Raw genomic sequence first — 26,016 nt, 5'->3', positions numbered from 1 at the left:
ATGATAACCTATAATAGAAAAATATATAAAAGAATATATATATATGCCTAACTTAATTACTTTGTTGTACACCTGAAACATTGCAAATTAACTATACTTCAGTAAAAAAAAAATAGTGATCTCTGTTTTACTCTTAAATGGTTATTAAATTTAAAAAATGATTGCTTCTATTTATGATAAACTTGCTTTATTGTGACTCATACTTTTTCAAGTCAGTAAAAAATGATTAGACATTTTATCTAAGTTAACAGGTTAAATAGCAGTGATCATTTACTAATATAATTCTTTTAAAGACTTTTCTCTCTGTTTCCTTCAATGTTGGCAGATATAATGAGAGTTTTGATGACTATCATCATGTAATTCTATCAATTTAATGTATCTTTGTTAATCTGTTTTATAGGTCCCTTTAGATGGAATATAATATAGCAGAAGCATTTTCATCAAAAGGATTAATGCCTGCATTATCATTTCTGCAATAAAACAGAAAGCTAAGTGGTGGAGGCCACAGACACCTCAAACCTGGATTCCACAATTCTACATTAAGTGCTGGAGTTTTTATTACTCTGCTGTAGGAAAGCTTTTGCCAATGCTTACAAGGAACTGTTTATCCCTGCTGCTCTGGGTCCTGTTTGATGGAGGTCTCCTAACACCACTTCAACCTCAGCCACAACAGACTTTAGCCACAGAACTAAGAGAGAATGTTATCCACCTACCAGGACAACGATCACATTTCCACCGAGTTAAACGTGGCTGGGTATGGAATCAATTTTTTGTGCTGGAGGAATACATGGGCTCCGAGCCTCAGTATGTGGGAAAGGTAATGAGTGTTTCTTTTGACAACAACTTGATAGCGAGGGGGCTTATGCATTGTGTATTGTGTATGGATGTTTTGCACAGGAGTTGAACAAACCAGTGAGTAGAACACTGGAATTGAGATCAAGAGACCTGGTTTCTCTTCCTGACTCAATGACCCGGGTAAGCTTTGGAATATCATTTCATCCCTCTTTGCTTCAATTCTCCTTGGTTATTTTAATGAAGTTAGTATATATTATATTCCTATTTTTGACATTATTCACCAAAGTCATGAAGTTAACATGTGTAAATGTAACTAAAAGTGTTACTATAGCACATTACTGGCCATATCCATTCTGGAATTGTTTACCAGCAAGAAACACAGGAAAAAATCAGGAGGCATAAATATTCTAAGTTGTTCATGTCTTTGAATGACCAGAATATCTACCTTTCCCTCCCCTTAAAAAATAGGTTATACCATTTAGATTGTGGTTCTGGGGTACAGATGGTCCCAGATTTCCAGTGGTTTGACTTAAGATTTTTTTAAACTTTACAATGTTGCAAAAGCAATATGCATTCCATACTTACACAGCCAATCTGTTTTTCACTTTTACTACAGTATTTAATAAACTACACGAGATAGTCAGCACCTTATTATAAAGTAGGCTTTGTGCTAGAGGATTTCCTGACTGTTGGTTAGTGTGTTTTGAGAATGTTTAAGTCTGTCAGACTAAGTAATGATATTCAGTAGGATAAGTGTATTAAATGCATTTCGACTTAAAAATGTTTTCAATTGACAGTGGTTTTATTGGGATGTAGCTCTGGTCTAAGTTGAAGATCTGTATTTAATTTGGATGCTTATTCTTTAAAGTAATTTTTTTATTATAGGTTATTTATTTATTAATTTTTTCCTCTCTTTTTTTTCTTTTTATTTTATTTATTTTATTATGATAATGGTACATTTATTGAAAGTTTTACATTTTTATATTCTAGTCCTGGATGACTTACGTGTAACATTCTTTGTGCTGGGGCTTCACTGCTGCATGCAGACTTTGGTTGCAGCAACTGGGACTAGTCTATAGTCATGGTTCGCTGACTTCTAATTGTTGCGGCTTCTCTTGCTGTGGAGCATGGGTTCTAGGGCACATGGGCTCAGTAATTGCAGGCACATGGGCTTTGTTGCTTTGTGGCATGTGGGATCTTTCTGGACCAGGGATCAAACCAGAGTTCCCTATATTGTCTAGTAGATTATCAATCACTGGACCACCGGGAGATCCTCTTTATTATAGGTTTTGTAAGGTATTTATAAAGGTGTTTATGGCCAAAGTAATAAATGTTGGAACCCAAATATATGCACATCAATCTCAACACAATATGCAAATTTTAATCTCTTAGTTAAAGAAAAAAAGTTGTTTGTTTTTTTTTTTCTCAAAATAGCAACTACGTGTTTCAACAGATTATGCTTTACTGCTATTATTCTTACATCAACTTTGGAGCCATATCTATCATAGAGCTTATCAATGACACCAAAATCTTTTTCAGGAAAATGCATATTTTATTTAGTTTCATGTTGCTAATTCCAGGTTTGTTTTTTTTTTTTAACTTTCTAAAAGATTTTGCTATGGTTTTAACAAAATAATGTTTATGTTTGAAGAGAGTTTAAAATAAATCTAAAGCAGAAATAGAAAACCATAGTCAAAATAGTATTAGGAAACTGATATAATAGATTATGTCTCTGGAATATTAAAGCCCCTAGAGATTTGTGAAAATCTAAACTAATGAGAAACATGATGAGTCTTATGATTCTAATGCTGGCTTAAATGAAACAAATTTATTTAAGAGCTAAATTCTTTGCCCTATGATTTTAAGATTTACCTCTTAGAAATGTATTTTAAAAATATTGAATAATATAGTGAGGAAGGTCTTCAACTAGAACGTTTATTGAAAATGAACACATAGTCAGGTTGCCCTCATGTTACCAAACACTGTGATTGATGCACAGTGAGGCTGAACAAACTAAAATGTTAACATTTGGAGCAGAGAAAGTTTTATTGCAGGGCCATGCAAGGAAACAGGTGATTTCCCAAAGAAACTTGAACTCCTGAAAGTTTCAGCAAAGCACTTTTAAAGGCAAGGTAAGGGAAGGGAGGGTGTGTTTAGTTGTAAACTTCTTGGTGTAGGAATCCTTTGTCCTTGCAGGTGTCCACATAGCTAAGGTCAAGAGGTTCCTGTAAACCTCCAAGACAAATGTTATTCTCTATTCTGCAAGTTTTTATCTCTATATGAAAGGACTCTTAAAGGCCAAGGTCTTGAAAATGGGCTATGGTGCATATTTCAGGATATAGGCAGCACTCTTTTGCAAATGGTGCAGAGCCAGTATTACTAAGTACTAAGTATAAGCAACAAAGCACAAAGATAAAAAAAAAAAAATAGATCTAATATGGAGTCAGATTTGTTCTTCACAAATGCACTAGGGTATATAGGGCCCTATGATGCTTTTGAACTGTGATGTTGGAGAAGACTTTTGAGAGTCCCTTGAACTGCAAGGAGGTTCAACCAGTCCATCCTAAAGGAGGTCAGTCCTGAGTGTTCATTGGAAGGACTAATGTTGAAGCTGAAACTCCAATACTTTGGCCACCTGATGCGAAGAGATGACTCATTTGAAAAGAACCTGATGCTGGGAAAGATTGAAGGTGGGAGAAGGGGACGACGGAGGATGAGATGGTTGGATGGCATCACTGACTCAATGGACATGAGTTTGGGTAAACTCTGGGAGCTGGTGATGGACAGGGAGGCCTAGCGTGCTGCAGTTCATGGGGTTGCAAAGAGTTGGACACGACTGAGCAACTGAACTGAACTGATATGGGGCCCTGAGCAAATATTTTCTGTGGGGTACCTATCTATGTATAAAATATGATTCACATCAAATCAATCTTTGAGTACCATTCTCACAGTCCAAATTTTAGTGATCTTGCAAAAAACATACATTACCATTTAGCAGGAGCAATCTCTTTGTCAGGCTGACTACTAGGAATCAGGATCTAGTCTTGTTGCCCCAGGACAACTCCACAGATCCTAGTTCTGAGGTCCATATTGTACCTGGTGAACCCTAAAATTGAATGGAAAGTCAGGGAGAACCATAAAGGGGAGAACCGTCTGTTGGAGCCCAACCAATTTCAACTGAGTCCAGGGTAACCCACTCAGATGGCATTGCTCCACAAATAGCCCTGAGCACAAGAAAAGCCTTCAAAACTTTTAAGGGAAGCACCCCAAAGCATGAATGTCCCCTGGATGTTACTATACATTGTTTCTGCTTATAATATTCTTTGATACGTCAAAGAGTATAAAAATCAGTAACGTTTTTGTGATAAGATAATTTTATGTCATAGTACACTAATTTCTTGTGAATTAATTCAGTATAAGGATTGGGTTTTGAAATCCAAGACAACTGGAGAGGAAGCATACCTCTAGAACTTTTGTCTCTTGGGTGTCAGTTATGTCAACTCTGCTTGTGATGGAAGCTGGACATCACATTGAGGTTCCTGGCAAATGTCTGCTGAGCAGCCATTCTGACTTTAATTAGAGCAGATCCTTAGCCTTTACTTGCCAGAATTTGAGGTGAGAAAGTTGACATTTTGTTGAAAATTTAATGAAATTGACTTTTAATCTATCCTAGCTAGAGTAGAATTTCACCTCCCAGTGGACATGATTAAAAAGATCTAGGAACTACTTATAGAAGTTTTGTTTGATACTCTTGAATTCTATTTTTATAATTGATATGAAAGTATGGAATTCATCCAAATCATTTAAGAGATGAATCAGTATTTATAGATTAGCAAGGAATAGGTCTAAGATCTAATCCATTATGAAATTAAAACATTATTTTCATAGATGCATGGCTCCCCATTTGTAAAATATAATGAAAACTTATGATTTTCAGGCAATGTATGTTTCTAATGTAAATGAAAAAGCAGTTTCCAAGATTTCCTTTCCACATGGAAACTAATTAAAGTTTAATTAACTCTGTCTTGATGATTCTAGATATGGGAATAGTAATATGATAACACTGGGGCCAGTTCAAGCCATAATATGTAAGTGTGTAAACATATATAAATATATTTGTGCTCCTGCTCTTCCTAGAAGGCTTTGAGACAGTTCACAGTAAAACACAGTACTATAAATAATGTAGAATTCTGTGTTATAGGAAAAGGAAAATGCACAAGTGCCAAGCACAATAGTCAACTGAAACATTATAATTGAGATTCAGATTTAATGTATATTTCTTTGCAGCAAGAACATACATATTGTATTGTTCAGTTGCTAAGTCATATCTGACTCTTTAAGCCCACATGGACTATAGCACTCCAGGCTCCTCTGTCCATGGGGATTTCCAGGGAAGAATACTGAAGTGGGTTGCCGTTTCCTTCTCCATGGGATCTTCCTGGACCAGGGGTCAAACCTGTGCCTCCTGCATTGAGAGATGGATTCTTTACCACTGAGCCACCAGGGAAGCCCCAGAACAAGGAAATTCCACTTACTGAGAGGAAAAAAAAAAGTTTCCCTACCTTCAAGATTAAAAGATTTTCTTACTGTAGAAATTAATGAGGAGGGAGTGAGTGGTTTAATGGATATTAGCCTCAACAACTGTTATATTTAATATTTAAAAGGATCAGATGTTACTGTTGACATCGTTTCAAGAAAGACCAAACTGTGGCATTGCTTATAATGACTATGACTTAATACACAAATAAATCCCAAGGTTGTCCAGAGGTAAAACCAATGCTTTTTACAAATAGACATATTGAATTTGCTACAACACCTGGATATGTATAAAATACCATATTGCAGAGCAACACAGAAACTAATTTGATAAGCAAACATGTTTAATGCATGTATTGCTTATTGCTCAAAGTCACCTCAAAAAAGTATCATTAAAGGAACACACAGATGTGCCTGCCCATACACACACACACACACACACACACACACACGAGTAAATTGCTTATACCATCAAATATAATTGGGTGCCTCTGTCTCAATTCAGAAGAACTTGTTAGCAGAAATTCTTAAAATGAAAGTATTTAATATGGCATATGGCATAAAGATTCAATATTGCAGTATATCTAATCCCTAATTTGAGAGGCATTTATTCAACATATTTCTAATTGAGAATGCATTATCATTTCAGAAAGTGTTAAGCCTTGTGGGAGTAAAGTATCAATGTCTTTAGATTTCAGTTATAACAGAGAAGTTTTAATGAGTGTCTTAGGGCACTATTTTAATTTCTTTACTTACATAAATTCATGTAATCTTCACAACAGCACGATCAGGACAATTATTGGTAGCCCCATTTTGCTTATCAGAAAACTGAGGCACAGGAAAATTAAATAATTCCCCATGGCCCAACACCCAATAAATACTGAAACTTGGATTTTAAGTTGGGTAGAGCAGGTAGTTTAGGTCCATGGCACCAGAAAATATCACATTTTATTATCATACAAGCATCTTAGGAGCTAAAAACAATTTTAATACTGTCAAAAGTACTATGACAAAGATCCTATTAAGAGTTGTGGAGACAAAAGAAGGTCTATGACTATGCCTAAAAGAAAAATTCAACAAAAGGTTCACAGTTGATGAAGTACCTGAGATGAATCTTGAAAGATGTCTTTGTTTTTAGGAAAAGATAGTCTGAAGAAACGTTTTTATAAGCACTCAGGCTTGAAAGTGCAAGGTGAGCCTCAATAACTATATTTCAAAATAATCAGAGAGTGTGAAATCAACGTTTCAGAGTAGGTTATAGAAAGTTTCAGAGTAGGTTAAATAGAGAAAGTACAGAGGCTCAAGTCTGATGTCGAGATTAATAATACTTATTCTTTTATTTAATTTTTTAAAATTTGAGATATAATTGACAAATAGCAGTTCCCACTGTACAACATAGTGTTTTGCTATTGTATACATTCTGAAATGATCTCCCAAATAAGTCTAGTTAACATCTATCATTGTGCATAGTTATATTTTTTTCTTGTGATGAGAACTTTTAAGATTTACTCCCCTAGCAACCTTCAAATATGCAATACAGTACTATGAACTGCAATCACTATGCTGAACATGCAGTACTACTTGTTCTTAAAGGTGTCAGTATCCACAAAGTGTCTTGGTTGAAGATTCATATGGAAGAAACTGCAGTTCTAGAATGATCACTCAGTGATCCATTTAAAGGACACATTGGAGACCCCAAAACAGACATGGAGATAGGAAACATATGTAGGAGAAGGTTACAGGAGAATTGCCTAGGGAATAATAAAGGAAAAGGAATATTAAATTTGATCATTTGAAAGGCAGATAGATAATAAAATTTCAAGATCCATTGTTCAAGAGAATATGGAGGATGAGACAAAAAAAAAATTAGTGGACAATCACATGTAAAGAATGAGAGGGAAAAGGAAAACAAAATGATGCAGATTTCTGCCTTATGTTTTGCTAGTATCCTGTATAGATTTGGTTCTAGAGTGAGAAATAAAAGGATCACTCTTATATATCCAGAGTTGCTTAGAAGTACCCAGGTGAAGTATCTCACGGTTGTTTAGATACATGAACGTAGAGTGCACAAGAGAGGCCTATGGTAGAGATACAGGATCAGGAGATTGGTATACAGATGGTGGTCAAAATCACATAAGTGGTAATCACATAAAGTGGTAATGAGCTAGGAAAAGTTACAGAGAAAATATGAGAACCCTGATTTTTAACTGCAAAGCAGATGAAGAATAGATCAATTTAATGAATAAGAAGTAAAATACAAAGAGAGTTACGGGAAATATAGCTAAAAATGTTTGTTTTTTTTTTTAATTTTTTAATTTTACAATATTGTATTGGTTTTGCCATATATCAAAATGAATCTGCCACAGGTATACACATGTTCCCCATCCTGAACCCTCCTCCCTCCTCCCTCCCCATACCATCCCTCTGGGTCGTCCCAGTGCACCAGCCCCAAGCATCCAGTATCGTGCATCGAACCTGGACTGGCGACTTGTTTCATATATGATATTATACATGTTTCAATGCCATTCTCAAAAAGTTTTAAGAATAACACGTGACAATGCCAAATTCTACAGATCAGATGAAACAATGACTGGAACACTTTTACTGATTTTGTCAGATAGTGAATCAGAAGTAAATGTAGTCAAAATGATTTTCATCATTTTCTCCAGAGTTTGAAGAAATGAGAAAAGAATGAGTCCAGCCTGTAGATGCCATTTCAAAAGTATAGGTGAAAAAAATTCTTCTGTGCTGGTTTGATCTGATAGAGATTCTATTAGTGTTTTCCAGAGAAATAAAACCAACAAGATGTATATATATGATTTAAGGGAAACAACTTTTAAGTGGTAAAACTAACCAGCAGTGTGCAATTCTCGTCATCAGCAAGAAACTGTTAAAGAGGAGAAAAAAAGAGTAGGTGACTGTACCAATTCATTATTGCAGGTTTTTTTTTTTTTTTTTGAGGGGATCATTGTGATGAAATAGAAGAATACTGAAAAAACAACTAAGAGAAACCAGGATGAATCTACAAACACTAAAGTTCCAAAGAGATGTACCTATAAAAATATATGCTTTGCAATATACATAAATACCTTGGAGATATTGTGGGTACAGTTCTAGATCACAGCAATAAAGCAGACACTGCAATCAAGTGAGCCACACGTATCTTTTTTGGTTTCCCAAAGCACACAATGTTAGTTTGCACTATGCATTAATCTATCACGTACAGTAGAATTATATTTAAAATAACAATGTGCATACTTTAATTAAAAAATACTTTATTGTTAAAGATGCCAACTGACCATTATCTGAGCCTTTAGCAAGTCATAGTAGTACTATGAAAATCACTTATCATAGATCACCATAAAAATATAACAAAACGGTTTTTAAATTGGGAGAATTACCAAAATGTAACCCAGTGGCAGGAAATGGGCAAATATGTTGGAAAAATGGCACTGATAGACTTGCTGGAGCAGAGATGCATAAACCTTCAGTTTGAACAAAGTGTACTATCTGAGAAGTGTAATAATGTGAAATGCAATACAACAACATATGCTGTGTGTGTTCATATGTATATATGTGTATGTGTATAAATACACATGCACAAAAAGTCAAGGCTGTGCGAATAGAATTTTATTTTTTTAAAATAAGTACAAGTAGAATTTGGTTTTGAATTATTAAAAAAAAAGATAAAGAAAAAATAGAAATAGTATTAATAGTATATTAAAATAGTTATAATTGCATTGAAAAAATAATGTCTGTCTTGAAAGTCTTCCAAACTAACACAGTATAAAGATGCTATTTTAACTCATGTATATATCCCTTTGTATCCAATAATAATGGAAGTTATATCACAAAGTTATACTAAGACATTTAAAAGTTGTATTTATGGCTCACCATCTATGTATCTTTCCTCTTTCTCTCTTATTTTTCCCTCTCTTTTCTTCTTTCTTTTCTTCCTCCCTTCCTATCTCTGTTTCCTATCTCTGTTCCTTTCTTTGTTTATTCCTCATTTGTGAGTCATGTAGCTTTCAGTTCAGTTCAGTCACTCAGTCATGTCCGACTTTTTGAGACCCCATGGACTGCAGCACGCCAGGCTTCACTATCCATCATCAATTCAGGAGCTTACGCAAACTCATGTCCATCAAGTTGATTATGTAATCCAACCATTTCATCCTCTGTCATTCCCTTCTCCACGTGCCTTCATCTGTCCCAGCATCAAGATCTTTTCCAATAAGTTTTTCGCATCAGGTGGCCAAAATATTAGAGTTTCAACTTCAGCATCAGTCCTTCCAATGAATATTCAGGACTGATTTCCTTCAGGATTGACTGACTTAAACTCCTTGCTGTCCAAGGGACTCAAGAGTCTTCTCCAACAGCACAGTTCAAAGCATCAATTCTTCAGTGCTCAGCTTTCTTTGTAGCCCAAATCGAACAACCATACATGACTACTGGAAAAACCATAGCTTTGACTAGATGGACCTTTGTTGGCAAAGTAATGTCCCTCCTTCTTAATATGCTGTCTAGGTTGGTCATAGCTTTTCTTGCAAGGATCAAGCATCTTTTAATTTCATGGCTGAAGTTACCATCTGCAGTGATTTTGGAGCTTCAGAAATAAAGTCTCTCACTGTTTCCATTGTTTCCTCATCTATTTTCCATGAAGTTCTGGGACTGGATGCCATGATCTTAGTTTTCTGAATGTTGAGTTTTAAGCCAAATTTTTCACTCTCCTCTTTCACTTTCATCAAGAGGCTCTTTAGTTCTTCTTCAATTTCTGCCATAAGGGTGGTGTCATCTGCATATCTGAGGTTATTTATATTTCTCCTGGCAGTCTTGATTCCAGCCTGTGCTTCATCCAGCCCGGCATTTTGCATGATGTACTCTGCATATAAGTTAAATAAGCCAGGTGACAATATCCAGCCTTGATGTACTCCTTTCCCAATTTGGAACCAGTCCATTGTCCCATGTCCAGTTCTAACTGTTACTTCTTGACCTGCATGCAGATGTCTAAGGAAGCAGGTAAGGTGATCTGATATTCCCACCTCTAGAAGAATTTTCCACAGTTTGTTGTGATCCACACTGTGAAAGGTTTTGGCATAGTCAATAAACCAGAAATAGATATTTCTCTGGAACTCTCTTGCTTTTTCGATGATCCATCGGATATTGGCAATTTGACTTCTGGTTCCTCTGCCTTTTTTAAATCCAGCTTGAACATCTGGAAGTTCTTGGTTCACATATTGTTGAAGTCTGGTTTGGAGAATTTTGAGCATTATTTTGCTAATGTGTGAGATGAATGCAGTTGTGCGATAGTCTAAACACTATTTGACACTGCCTTTCTTTGGGTTTGGAATGAAAACTGACCTTTTCCAGTTCTGTGGACACTGATGAGTTTTCCAAAGTTGCTGACATATTCAGTGCAGCAATTTAAAAGCATCATCTTTTAGGATTTGAAGAAGCTCAACTGGTATTCCATCACCTCCACTAGCTTTGTTCATAGTGATGCTTCCTAAGGCCCACTTGACTTCACATTCCAGGATGTCTGGCTCTAGGTGAGTGATCACACCATTGTAGTTATCTGGGTCAAGATCTTTTCTGTATAGATTTTCTGTGTATTCTTGCCACCTCTTCTTAATATCTTCTGCTTCTGTTAGGTCCATACCATTTCTACCCTTTATTGTGCCCATTTTTGCATGAAATATTCCCTTGGTATCTCTAATTTTCTTAAAGAGATCTCTAGTCTTTCCCATTCTATTGTTTTCATCTATTTCTTTGCATTGATCACTGAGGAAGGCTTTTTTATCTCTCCTTGCAATTCTTTGGAACACTGCATTCAGATGTGTATAGATTTCCTTTTCTCCTTTGCCTTTAGCTTGTCTTCTTTTCTTAGCTATTTGTAAGGACTCCTCAGACAACCATTTTGCCTTTTTGCATTTATTTTTCTTGGGAATGTTCTTGATCACTACCTCCTATATAACATCATAAACCTCCATCCATAGTTCTTCCGGCACTCTATCAGATCTAATCCCTTGACTCTATTTGTCACTTCTACTGTATAATCGTAAGGAATTTGATTTAGGTCATACCTGTATGGTCTAGTGGTTTTCCCCACTTTCTTCAATTGCACTCTGAATTTTGCAATAAGTTCATGATCTGAGTCACAGTCAGCCTCCAGTCTTGTTTTTGCTGACTTTGTAGGGCTTCTCCATCTTTGGCTGCAAAGAATATAATCAATCTGATTTCAGTATTGACTATCTGGTGATGTCCATGTGTAGAGTCTTGTCTTGAGTTGTTGGAAGAGGGTATTTGTTATGACCAGTTCATTCTCCTGGCAAAACTCTGTTAGCCTTTGCCTTGCTTCATTCTGCACTCCAATGCCAAATTTGCCTGTTTCTCCAGTTATCTCTTGACTTCCTACTTTTGCATTCCAGTCCCCTATGATGAAAATGATGTCTTTTTTTTTTTTTTTTGGTATTAGTTCTAGAAGGTCCTTGTAGGTCCTCATAAAGTGAAAGAAAGAAAGTGAAGTCGCTCAGTCGTGTCCAACTCTTTGTGACCCCATGGACTATAGCCCACCAGGCTCCTCTGTCCATGGGATTTTCCAGGCAAGAATACTGGAGTGGGTTGCCATTTCCTTCTCCAGGGGATCTTCCCAGCCCAGGGATTGAACCTGGGTCTCCTGCATTACAGATAGACACTTTATCATCTGAGCCACCAGGGAAGCCATAGGTCTTCATAGAATCATTCATCTTTGGCTTCTTCAGCACTACTGGTTGGGACACAGACTTGGATTACCATGATATTGAATGCTTTGCCTTGGAAATGAACAAAGATCATTCTGTCATTTTTGAGATTGCACCCAAGGCCTGGCGTGCTGCGATTCATGGGGTTGCAAAGAGTCAGACACGACTGAGCGACTGAACTGAACTGAACTGCGTTTCAGACTTTTTGTTGACTATGAGGGTTACTCCATTTCTTCTAAGGGATTCTTGCCCACAGGAGTAGATATAATGGTCATCTGAAATATAATTTTGGGTTAATTGTAGCTTTGGAGAATTGGATAATTTGGAGAATTTTGGATGAATTGTAGTTTTGGAGAAGCCTGTGATGTAGTTTTCATGGTTCAATTTATTCCTAAAGTGTGAGCTTTCAAAATCAGAGTCATTTCTGTTCATTTGAAATTCAAAGTTCCTCACACTAGCTCAATCTTCACACAAGATTTAAAAATGTATTCATCCTCTTGACTCCTGACTCACATATTTGAGAGATTTTTGCAGTATATTCAAGTGTCCTAAATTAAAGTCTTGTTTCTAATCCATTCTACTGTCAAATGGATTGACTTTGCTGCTAATCAAAGCATCTTTAGCTACCTGCTCTTTCTGTAGCAAAACATCAGAGGAAACCGTTAGGTAAGTCTGATGTTTTATTACACATCGTGATTCTTAAATATATCCCTGAGTTTTATATTCTCTCTCAATACATGAGATTGGCATTGAAATAGTCATTTTGGGGTATGATTAGATAGCAATACATCTAAAGGACAATTGCTGCTAAAATAGAGGTTGAACAAACTGTCAGTGGTCATTGTATGCGAGTTCTTCTCTCCCCCTTACAATTTATTTCATGTTTCTAGCATGCTAGTTGTTTCATAATAGCTGTGCCGTAAAGGTTTAATGGGTTTATTTTAATTGAATTGGCAGGACCTTGAAAGAAAGTCAACTATCTTTAAATCAATATATGAATCATTAACAAAAAACATTTCAAAAATAACATGGGTAACATTAACACTCTGTTTTTTTTTTTTTTTTCTCCTGCTTTCTTTTCCTCTCCTCCTCCTACTGTTTTTCCACCATACCCCTAATTATCTTTCAGTCCTTCCTTTCCTTTTAACCATTTCTCTGCATTATTCAGGGATTTGCCTGATGGGTTACTTAAAAACTAAGATAAAGAGTTAGCTTTGATTCTAATTTTTAGGTCTTATAATAATTATCCATATGAAAGTGCTTAAGTACACACGTCAATCCACATGACTAAGAGCACAGCAGAATATCATATACCCAGATTATATTTTCACCAGAAATAGCCCAGATGCATTTGTCACAAACTTTACAGTACAATCCGTTGTGTGTATTTGTTTATGTGTGTGTGTGTTTGCTGTGTGTGTGTGTTTCCAAATATTTTTAGTAAATCATTTAATTGAAAACAAAACAACCATTAGTTGGATTCTTTGGAAAACAGTCCTTTCTGTGGGCTAAACATTGATGAACCATTGTGATGGTGGTGTTTTAGTCTTTGTGTCCAACTTTTGAGACCTCATGGACTATAGCCGGCCAGGCTCCTCTGTCCCTGGGATTTCCCAGGCAAGAATACTTGAGTGGGTTGCCATTTCCTTCACCAGGGGATCTTCCTTATCCAGGGATCAAACTTGGGTCTCCTGCATTGCAGGCTCATTCTTTACTGAACCAACAGGGAAATAACAAACCACCACTCACATGTTATAGCAGATGTTAAGATATGAGACCCAGTGGAATGATTAGAGAAGTGCTCTGAAAAAGAGCACCTGAATGAAAAGATAACAGAAAAAGCAAGTACGGAATGACCTGAATAATAAAGATTTCAAATATAATGTTCTCATCTTCTAACAACACTGCGTTTATGAATTTATGCCACTCTAACTAAACTTGTAATATAGAGGGGTTCTTTTGTATATTTTAAACATAGCAGAAATGTGAGAAAAATTCTTCTTTCTCAGCTCTGAAAAAAATTGAAAGCACTGTCATAGGAGGTACTATCTATATATGTTCATTGTGCGTAAGGAGCAGCACCATCTATTGCTGCTGACATTTAATCAATGCAACTAATATATAAAATTACTTTTGTGAAAGCATATGTTTTCTGCTCCTGGACTTTCTCATAAAGGTTGCATACATGAGATTTCCTATATATCATGTAGCAGTGTAACCACTATAGACTTTTAATGTTTACTCATTCTCTATATTAAAGAATGCTGCTGTGCTGTTGCTATTGTCCTTGTTTTCTGTCACCTATTGGGAGTGGCTCGTCTTCCACAGTCTCATGAATGCTGGAAGAAAACACGAGATGTTTGGATCAGAGAAAAGGGCATTTTCACTCATAGCACAGGAGACAACTGGAGTATTAGCATCTTTGAGTCCATTCCTGTGGCCTCAGGTAGCATTGGGCAAAATGGATAGGTCAGGTGGATGCCAGCACATGCAGTGGGTTGCATCACAAGAGGAACCCTGATAATTCCTGCCCTTTTTTGGGAAGGAGACATTATAGTTATTTTATTGCATTGCAAGCATTATGTGCACTTTGCTTCAGAAGAAGACAGTATGTCTCAACTTTTCAAAGCTGCAGCTATATAAAATTCTTGAAAATACAGTCTTGAGGAAATGCTTTCTGCATAAGACTTGCAGGAACAAAAGAGAATGGAGAATTACCTTTCAATGTGATATAGTATGTTGATTCACTAAAGCAATAACATGTAAAGTGCATGTATGCTCAGTCACAGTTGTCATCGACTCTTTGAGACTCCACTGACTGTGTAGCCCGCCAGGCTTCTCTGTCCATGGAATAGTACAGACAAGAATGCTGGAGTGGGTTGTCATTTCCTCCTAGAGGGGATCTTCCAAACACAGGGGTCAAACCCATGTTGCTTGAACCTCCTGCGTTGGCAGGTAGATTCTTTACCATTGCGCTAACAAGTAATGCAGTGACTTTCAGTAAAGTTACAAAGAGTTTAAATACTTTCTTTTGCCAGCTAACTGAATTGTTTTCTCAGTGGTCAAATGATAGCTCTCTTTCTCTTTCTCTCTCTCTTTCATTCTCTTTCTTTTTATGCAACGTAAAAATAAATCGTATCTCTTCCATTTTGAAATTTTGACTTAGAATTCAAAACATAAAGGAGGAGTGGAACTGAATGTAAGAAGAAATGTCCCAAGTCTGCTTCTGACTCTTGGTGATGTTGGTCTCCACAACTATCTTCTCAATAAGTATAACCTTTTCTATATACATATTTATTTTTTATCTTCAGCTCAGTTCAGTTCAGTTCAGTCACTCAGTTGTGTCTGACTCTTTGCGACCCCATGAATTGCAGCAGGCCAGGCCTCCCTGTCCATTACCAACTCCCAGAATTTACCCAAACTCGCATCCATCGAGTCAGTGATGCCATCCAACCATCTCATCCTCTGTTGTCCCCTTCTCCTCCTGCCCCCAATCCCTCCCAGCATCAGGGTCTTTTCCAATGAGTCAACTCTTCGCATGAGGTGGCCAAAGTACTGGAGTTTCAGCTTTAGCATCAGTCCTTCCAGTGAGCACCCAGGGCTGATCTCCTTCAGAATGGACTGCTTGGATCTCCTTGCAGTCCAAGGGACTTTCAAGAGTCTTCTCCAACACCACGGTTCAAAAGCATCAATTCTTCAGCGCTCTTCTCTTTCAGCCACTGGGTATGAATAATTGTTTAAAATAAAGCTTCCTCATAATTATATAAATAGTCTCACTCCTTGATTAAAGTTACTTTTCTATCATAAATGGTGACTTATTATAATAAGAAATGAACGGCTCATATAGAATTACATTTCTCTTGATTTTACAAAGTATTCAGTGATATTTAATTTTTAAATAACCTGTGATAGTTTGAGATTATTTATGGGATTTTATGATACTTTCAGCCAGCTATTTTAAAGGATACAAGATTGTAAATCAAAATGTTTTCAAAGTGATAGGCATTAGAATAGGGCAATGATATTTTCTCATAATATAAAAGGTTCTAAAGACAATTCTCTGTTGAGTAGACTTATAAGCTAAACAATAAATTTTGAGCTTTGACAAGAGGGAGTCATAGTTACGCTGGCCATGTCAACTACTATTGCAAATACATTTCAAATAGTAACTTTTGAGGCCATTTTAAACAGTGTTGTAGCTTTAAAGAAAACACAAGGAAAACTGCACTTTGAAAATAAAGCCAGGCAACAAGAAATGGTTGAAAACATAACCCATCAGTAATTTTTCACTTCAGTTAAAACATTTTGAGCATCAAATAGGAAAATATTTAAATTATGTTTATTATGCATTAAATTATTGTGATCAAGAAATTCTTTAAAATTTTTCTTTTGCTTGATAGCTATATACAAATTAGAACACTGAATGTTTTCTCAAGTCTATAACTGCATTCATATGTGCCAAAGAAATACATAGGAACTAGCAAAAGCTTAATTTCTAACAAATGATTGAAGAAAATATGTTTAATTAAACACTCAGAGCTTCTCAATCCATTTAAAGCCTAGCTTTAAAATTACCCTGAAAATAAAAGTGAAACCAAAAATAACATAAATATAACCCTTTCTTTCTTCTCTTTCTTTCTTTTTTCCCACTGCTTCCTTTCCTTCCTTCCTTCCTTAGCAAAGATCTTAAGAGGAAAAAAGGGGAAATTTAAGGAAAAACTAGAAGCTAATCTAACAAATAAAAACATTAAATATATGTACAAAGATACACTAGACTTCTTTTCAGATAGTATCATTGAAGACTTCCCCAAATCCATACATATATTTTCTAATATCAAGGAATAACTTCAAAGTACAGAGTTTGTAGATGTTTGCATGTCTCTGATTCCCTAGAGGACCCAGAGCACTGAGTGACATATTTGACCACCTCTCTGCCCTTAATGACTGGACCTTCATCATCACTTCATGAAAGCTTCTTGCAAATACTATGTGTTTCCAACTAAGTGAATATTTATAAATATATGGCTCTTGTGAATCATGAAAGAGCAAGTCTCCACCCTTATGGTTTGGGGTCAGAAATAGCATAAATGAGGAGAGGATGGAGGAGAGTTATTTCAGCGACTGGTTATTTCTCAAGAAATCCTTGTCCCCAGTTTCCCAGTGTCTGTACTGACAAACTCCTTGGAATGCACCCCTTTCTGTGATCCCACTGCTTTACTTTTCCTGGAAAGAAAGAGTGGTTCTGATACTAAATTGTGTTGAAAAATCTTAATTACACATTTTTACCCCCTAATAGTAATAAGTATCTAGCATCTTTTAAAGTGTTTCTCTGTTTAATGACTGCCTCTGCTCTTGTTTTCTTTCATTTCAAAATCAAGGTGTTCTTGAGAAATATTTAGTTCAACAAAGATAAACATAAATATTAACAGAAATCTTTCAAATATGAGTTTCAACCAGAAGTTGGCAAAGTCTGGCTTACAGACCAAATCCAGCCTGCTATCTATTTTTGAAAATAAAGTTTTATAGGAACACAGTCATGATTGTCTACATACTGTCTATAGCTGCCTCCACACATGAGAACAAGGTTGCATATTTAGGACAGAAACCTATTATATCACAAAACTTAGAAAACGACTGCCTGGTTCTTTATAAAAATTCCTTAGATAATTATCCTTGATACAACAAAATCTCTGTATGGACTTTTGACCTTGTACGTGTAGATGCTCAGAACTGCCTGCTCAGTCCTGTCTCTGTCTTGAAGATTCAGGATGCTCATTCTCAGAAATGAGTCTCATGGGAGAGAAAAGGCAGGGTGCAGTGAAAGAATCTTGCCCTCTTTTGTGGCTTTTAGTAAACTTCCTACCTCAGTATCCTCATCTTTTGAGTAGGGATGATGTAGAAAGAAATAAGATGGAAGTTGTGTGGACAACTTAATCCACATATGGGACAATGTGTGAACATCCTCAGCCAAGTGTCATTAGTGTTACTGTGCTACCCCCACAATGAATTTTTACCTGGTGTAGACTGTAATGTTTCTGGATGGAATGGGGAAATTTGGGTTTCACACAAAAGTGTCTAGATGATCAGAATGTACTTTTCACTCCTTGAAACAAGAGAACCAGAGAGGAAGGATTTGTCATATTCTATAGAAAAAGACATAGATTCCCATTGCCACTGTGACTCCCTAGTATCCCAACAATCTCCCAGCATCACAAGCAGGCCCATGATCCTAGCTCTTGTTCTTTTATTTAAGGGTATTCAAATGGCTAGCCCTGCAGCATGAAATAATCTCGGCCATATAGTCTTAGTAAGTGGGAAAATTATCACTAGAATTCCTTAAGTTCATATTGTCAGGAGTACAATGATTCCTATCATAAAGCAAAAACTTTGAAATGAGCTTATTCAAAGTTAACAATATATGAAGAAATTCATGTTAAAAACCAAATATATTCATGGGAACAAGTGAACAAAGTCAAGACACAGAGACTTGTAACATGCTAGATTAAATCAATATTAATATGCATAGTGAACAAAATCCATTAAACACTATTTAACAGACTCTGTTTTCATTTCTTTGGTTGGTTTCAACACTTATTTGTTATGTGTAACATCTGGCTCCTTTATACTCTTTACAATCAACAATTGCAATAATCTTCTCAATTCTATGCAAATTAAAAAATTTTCAGTATATGGAAGAAATCTAGTTTTCATAGTATAGAATGCCAATGTTTAATTCAGCATTTAGAAGTGTTAGTTATGACATATTTTTATTAATATTTGCAAACAAGCTCTCGTTGTTAATTTGCCGAGCATATTTGTAGTCTTTGCCTCCACTGATAAGACATACAGTCTTTCATTAAATATCAAACTTTAGTTTTTATATGGGACATTGAATACTTTAGAAATGGTTAGTTTATTTTTATCAGCTACAAAATGATTATTTTATTTCTATCAGCCAATCGATTTTGAAGTATAGGTAGTGAACAGGTGTTAGTCGCTCAGTCATGTCTGACTCTTTGCGACCCTTTGGACTGGAGCCGGCCAGGCTCCTCTGTCCATGGAATTCTCCAGGCAAGAATACTGGAGTGGATTGCCATTTCCTCCAGGGGATCTTCTCCACCCAAGGATTGAAGCTGTGTCTCCTGCATTGCAGGCAGATTCTTGAGCCACCAGGGAAGTAGTCAAGAGGGGAAGAAAAGGGAAGCTGTGGGCTGGGCCGCCCTGCTGGTGACACTAGGTGGCAGTGTTTGAAGTATGCTGCTGCTGCTGCTGCTGCTAAGTCGCTTCAGTCGTGTCCGACTCTGTGCGACCCCATAGACGGCAGCCCTCTAGGCTCCCCCTTCCCTGGGATTCTCAAGGCAATCACACTGGAGTGGGTTGCCATGAAGTATAGTCATATTTATATTTCAAAGTGAAAAGTGAAAGTGAAAGTCTCTCAGTCTTGTCCCACTCTTTGCAACCCCATCAACTGTAGGAATTATCCAGGCCAGAATACTCAAGTGGGTAGCCTTTCCCTTCAGGGGATCTTCCCAACGCAGGGATAAAATCCAGGTCTCCTGCACTGCAAGCAGATTCTTTACCAGAAAGCCCATATATTTCAAGTGATGCCTTTTTATTAATGGCCGCCGCCGCCGCCGCCGCTGCTGCTGCTAAGTCACTTCAGTCGTGTCCAACTCTGTGTGACCCCATAGAGGGCAGCCCACCAGGCTCCGCCGTCCCTGGGATTCTCCAGGCAAGAACACTGGAGTGGGTTGCCATTTCCTTCTCCAATGCAGGAAAGTGAAAAGTAAAAGTGAAGTCGCTCAGTCGTGTCTGACTCTTAGCGAGCCCATGGATTGCAGCCTACCAGGCTCCTCCATCCATGGGATTTTCCAGGCAAGAGTACTGGAGTGGGGTGCCATTGCCTTCTCTGTTATTAATGGCTAGGTATACATATTACTGAGTGAAACTTTTTGTGTCAAACAATGATCAAAGGCAGCTATTAAGTTAAAAAGTGACTAAGGAGAAGAATATTCCAGTTCAATTAAGTAGAATAATTACTTCCAGAAAAATAATTATATTCTCAATATGCTAAGCTTCCTGGGTGAGAGTTCAAAACATTAAGTGAGATATAAATGTCTAAGTGTGTGTAAGGACTGTGAGAATTTTAAGATGAGTAAAATGTGAACATGGATAGAAGGGAAGAGGAAATATCCGAAGTGAAAATACAGGTTTTGATATGCTCCCCTTATGTTATGGGCTTCAACAATATGGGTCTACACAATCAGGTCATCCTTGCTATTCTGAAATGTTAAGAAAACAAGACCCAAGTACCAATTGAGCAGGAAGTCTAGTCCCTTGCACCTGTCATGAAGAAGCTGACTTTGCAACTGCTTCTGCAGGGAGTGAGGAGCAAACTGCACTGATGTCTGTCCCAGCTTGAAGTGAAGAACTTGCTAATATTTTCTTTTTGCTGTGATGAGTTTGTTGCAGTGCACAGGATCTCATTGTGGTGGCTTTTCTTGGTTGCAGAAAATGGTCTCAAGAGCCCATGGACTTCAGTAGTTGCAGCACAGGGTGTCAGCAGTTGTGGCACACAAGCTTACTTACCCCTTGACATGTGGAATCTTAGTTCCCGGATCAGGGATCGAACCCCAGTCTCCTGCTTTGCAAGACAGATTCTTAACCATTAGACCACCAGAGAAGTCCCTCTCTGTTTACCTTTAAGGACTAGGGCTGTTTTTTGTGAAACAAAGGAATAGATATCTTCCTTTCAGCCATAATCCAGTTAGGGATAGGGTTAGATGCCTGATGTCAAAATAAATTTTTTTAATTAATTAATTTTTTTATTGAAGGATAATTGCTTTACAGAATTTTGTTGTTTTCTCTCAAACTTCAACATGAATCAGCCATAGCTATACATGTATCACCTCTGTTTTGAACCTCCCTCCCAATCCCACCCTTCTAGGTTGATACAGAGTCCCTGTTTGAATTTCTTTAGCCATACCGCAAATTCCTGTTGGTTATATATTTTACATATGGAAATGTAAGTTTCCAAGTTACTCTTTCCATACATCCCACCCTCTCCTCCCTTCTCCCCATGTCCACAAGCCTATTCTCTATGTCTGTTTCCATTGCTGCCCTGTAAATAAATTCTTCAGTATCATTTTTCTAGATTTCCTATATGTGTGTTAGACTATATTTATCTTTATCTTTCTGACTTACTTCACTCCGTATAATAGGTTCTAGGTTCTTCCACCTCATCAGAACGGACTCAAAGCCACTCTTTTTATGGCTGAGTAATATTCCATTGTGTATATGTACCAGTGCTTCTTTATCCATTCATCTGTTGATGGACATCTGTGGGGAGCGAGCTCCGCCCGTGGCAAAGGTCATGAGGAAGGAGGCTTGACATATGCAAAGGCGGGATCAAGCCTCAGGAGTCTCCCTGGAAATTCTTGAGCAATCTACCCCCAAAACCAGAGTCTGCCTACTTTCTGCTTTGTGCTTTCACCTACACCTCTGACTTTACGGGGGGCTGTCCCCCACTACCTCTCTGAAAAAAAAGTTAGCTTACAGCTCCAGTTAATAATTCCTGGGTGTGACAGTGTTTAACCTACAAACTCCTTTGGAAATCCTCTAGCCTGCCTGAATACGTTTTTCCGGCCACATGTGATTGTTCAGAGCCTCCTAACTGTGAGAGGCAGGAGATGTTCTAAACTGTGTAAACACAGATTCTTTTGAATAGTTAAAAGATTGATTAGAAATTGTATTGGTGAAGGGATTTTCACTTGTTGGGCCAATGTTTGCTGCTAAGTTTCCATATCCCTTACCTGCTGTGTCCCTGGCAGTGTATTGATTAATATAATTGGTGTAAGTAGTAGCTTTAATGTTTGTAACCTGGGACCCTTGAGTTAATTCTTTTTCTTGTTATAGCCCACCACACCTTTGCGCTGTAGGAATGCAACTTTATCTAATGCTTTTGGAGGGTGGCTCCTGACCAATCACCTTTAGAGAAAAATAAGTTTTCTGAAGAAAAGGTCTTAAAATGTTAACAGGCCTCCGGGCCAGAAGATGATGCAAATCACCTAAGCTTTTGCATATGATAAGTTTGCAGGAAGAAAGCCTGGTTTGCTGCAAGACTCTACCCCTTCCCCCATTATCCTCTATGCATAACTTAAGGTATAAAAACTACTTTGGAAAATAAAGTGTGGGCCTTGTTCACCGAAACTTGGTCTCACCATGTCGTTCTTTCTCTTACCTTCTGGCTGAATTATTCAGCCTCTTTTCTCCACTGAATTTCCTCACTGAGCTATCCTTATTTCAGCCTCTTTTCTTCACTGAATTTTACTGAGCTATCCTCATTCTATTACTCTTTATATCCTTAATTAACATTTAATTAAGCAATTGTCTCCTGATCTTCGCCTACGCCGTCTCTCCTTCGAATACCCTGGATCAGCCGGGGCTGGTCCCCGGCAGACATCTAGGTTGCTTCCATGTTCTAGCTATTGTAAATAGTGCTGCAATAAACAATGGGACGCATGTGTCTTTTTCAATTTTTGTTTCCTTAGGGTATATGCCTAGGAGTGGGATTGCTGGGTTATATGATGGTATTATTCCTAGTTTTTTAAGGAGTCTCCATACTGTCTTCCATAGTGGCTGTACCAATTTACATTCCCTCCAACAGTGCAAGAGCATTCCTTTTTTCCACACCCTCTCCAGCATTTATTGTTTATAAACTTTTTAATGGTGGCCATTCTGACTGGTGTGAGGTGATATCTCATTGTAGTTTTGATTTGCATTTCTCTAATAATGAGCGATGTTGAGCATCTTTCCATGTATTTGTTAGCCATCTGTATGTCATCTTTGGAGAAATGTCTGTTTAGGTCTTTTTCCCACTTTTTGATTGGATTGTATGTTTTTCTGGTATTGAGTTGTATAAGCTGCTTCTATATTTGGACATCAGTCCCTTGTCAGTTGTTTCATTTGCTATTATTTTCTTCCATTCTAAGGGTTGTCTTTTCACCTTGCTTATAGTTTCTTTGCTGTGCAAAAGTTTTTAAGTTTAATCAGGTCCCACTCATTTATTTTTGTTTTTATTTCCATTACTCTAGGAGGTGGGTCATGGAGGATTTTGCTTTGATTTATGTCACTGAGTGTTCTGCCTATGTTTTCTTCTGAGTTTTATAGTTTCTGGTCTTACATTTAGGTCTTTAATTCATTCAAGTTTATCTTTGTGTATTTACTGTTAGGAAGTGTTCTAATTTCATTCTTTTATATGTAGCTGTCCAGTTTTCCCAGCACCATTTATTGAAGAGGCTGTCTTTGCCCCATTGTATACTATTGCCTGCTTTGTCAAAAACAAGGTACCCATAGGTGTATGGGTTTATTTCTGGGCTTTCTATCCGGTTCCATTGGTCTATATATCTCCTTCTGTGCCAGTACCATACTATCTTGATGACTGTAGCTTTGTAGTATAATCTGGAATCAGGAAGCTTGAATCCTCCAGCTCCATTCTTCTTTTTCAAGACTGCTTTGGCTATTCTGGGTCTTTTGTGTTTCCATATCAGTTGTGAAATTTTTTGTTGTAGTTCTGTGAAAAATGCCATTGATAATTTCATAGGCACAACTAAGGAGATCAGTCCTGGGTGTTCTTTAGAAGGAATGATGCTAAAGCTGAAACTCTGGTACCTTGGCCAACTCATGCGAAGAGTTGACTCATTGGAAAAGACTCTGATGCTGGGAGGGATTGGGGGCAGGAGGAGAAGGGGACGACAGAGGATGAGATGGCTGGATGGCATCACCGACTCAATGGACGTGAGTTTGAGCGAACTCTGGGAGTTGGTGATGGACAGAGAGGCCTGGCGTGCTGCAATTTATGGGATCACAAAGAGTCAGACATGATTGAGTTACTGAACTGAACTGAACTGACATTGAATCTGTAGATTTCATTTGGTAGTGTAGTCATTTTCACAATATTGATTCTTCCTACCCAGGAACATGGACTATCTTTCTATCTGTTTATGTTGTCTTTGATTTATTTCATTAGTGTCTTATAATTTTCTGTGTACGGGTTCTTTTGTCTCCTTAGGTAAGTTTATTCCTAGATATTTAATTCTTTTTGTTGCAATGGTGAATGGGATTGATTCCTTAATTCCTATTTCTGATTTTTCATTGCTAGTGTATAAAATGCAAGTGATTTCTGTGTACTGATTTTGTATCCTAAAACTTTACTATAATCACTGATTAGCTCTAATAATTTTCTAATAGTATCTTTAGGGTTTTCTGTGTACAGTATCAATGTCATCTGCAAACAGTGAGAGCTTTACTTCTTCTTTTCTGATCTAGATTCCTTTTATTTCTTTTTATTCTCTTTGCTGTAGCTAATACTTCCAGAACTATGTTGAATAATTGTGGTGAAAGTAGACACCTTTGTCTTGTTCCTGATCTTAGGGGTAATGCTTTCAGTTTTTCACCATTGAGAATAATGTATGTTGTAGGCTTATCATATATGGCCTTTACTATGTTGAGGTAGGTTCCTTCTATTTCCATTTGTTGAAGAGTTCTAATCATAAATGGGTGAATTTTTTCAAAGGCTTTTTCTGCATCGATTGAGATTATCATATGGTTTTTATCTTTCGATTAGTTAATATGGTATATCACATTGATTTGTGTATATTGAAGAAAACTTGCATCCCTGAAATAAACCCAGCTTGATTGTGGTGTATGAGATTTTTAATGTGTTGCTGAATTCTGTTTGCTAAAATTTTGTGGAGGATTTTTGCACATATGTTCATCAGTGATATTGGCCTGTAGTTTTCTTTTCTTGTATTGTCTTTGGTTTTGGTTTCAGGTGATGGTGGCCTTGTAGACTGAATTTAGAAGTGTTCCTTCCTCTGCAATTTTTTGAAAGAGTTTTAAGATAGGCATTAGCTCTTCTCTAATGTTTGATAGAATTCTGCTGTGAACCTATCTGGTCCTGGGCTTTTGTTTTTTGGGATACTGTTGATCACAGCTTCAATTTCAGTGTGGGCAATTGGGTTGTTCAAATTTCTATTTCTTCCTGGCTCAGTTTTGGAAGGTTGAACTTTTCTAAAAATCTGTCCATTTCTTCCAGGTTATACATTTTATTGCCATATAGTTGTTCATAAACCTATTATGAACCTATTATAAACCTTTGTGTTTCTGCATTGTCTGTTGTAACCTCTCCTTTTTCATTTCTAATTTTGTTGGTTTGATTCTTTTCTATTTTTCTCTTGATGAGTCTGGCTAAAGGTTTGTCAATTTTGTTTATCTTCTCAAAGAACCAGCTTTTAGTTGTATTAATCTTTACTAGTGTTTCTTTCATTTATTTTTCATTTATTTCTGCTCAGATCATTATGATTTCTTTTCTTCTACTAATTTGGGAGGCGGGGTTGTTCTTATTTTTCCAGTTGTTTTAGGTGTAAAGTTAGGTTGTCTATTTGATGTTTTTCTTGTTTCTTGAGGTAGGATTGCATTGCTATCAAATTCCCTCTTAACACTACTTTTGCTGCATGTCATAGGTTTTGAGTTGACATGTTTTCACTATCATTAGTTTCCAGAATTTTTTTTATTTCCTTTTTGATTTTTTCAGTAACCTGTTGGTTATTTAGAAATGGATCGTTCAATCTCCATGTGTTTGTTTTTCTTAGTTTTTTTTTTTTTCCTTATAACTGATATCTAGTCTCATAACATTGTATTCAGAGAAGATGCTTGATATGATTTCAATTTTCTTAAATTTACTAAGGTTTGATTTGTGACCCAGATCAGATTAGATCAGATCAGTCACTCAGTCGTGTCCAACTCTTTACAAGCCCATGAATCGCAGCATGCCAGGCCTTCCTGTCCATCACCAACTCCTGGAGCTGACTCAGATGAACGTCCATCGAGTCAGTGATGCCATCCAGCCGTCTCATCCTCTGTCGTCCCCTTCTCCTCCTGCCCTCAA

The 26,016-nt window shown here is 37.0% G+C and overlaps 1 protein-coding gene across 1 annotated transcript in view; it reads left to right on the top strand.

Annotated features, from left to right (window-relative positions):
• Positions 1-586: 586 nt before the first annotated feature.
• CDH12 (cadherin 12, type 2 (N-cadherin 2)) overlaps positions 587-26,016 on the top strand; it is a 343,779-nt gene continuing 318,349 nt past the window's right edge. The window contains exon 1 of the mRNA XM_010832134.1: positions 587-817. Coding sequence (XP_010830436.1) covers positions 587-817 — 231 coding nt within the window. The remainder of the gene's footprint in view (positions 818-26,016) is intronic.

The sequence above is a fragment of the Bison bison genome, unplaced genomic scaffold, assembly GCF_000754665.1.
Source record: "Bison bison bison isolate TAMUID 2011002044 unplaced genomic scaffold, Bison_UMD1.0 scf7180017864538, whole genome shotgun sequence".
Taxonomy (NCBI): domain Eukaryota; kingdom Metazoa; phylum Chordata; class Mammalia; order Artiodactyla; family Bovidae; genus Bison; species Bison bison.
Note: the sequence above shows the minus strand (reverse complement) of the source record. Positions and strands in the feature narration are given on the sequence as shown.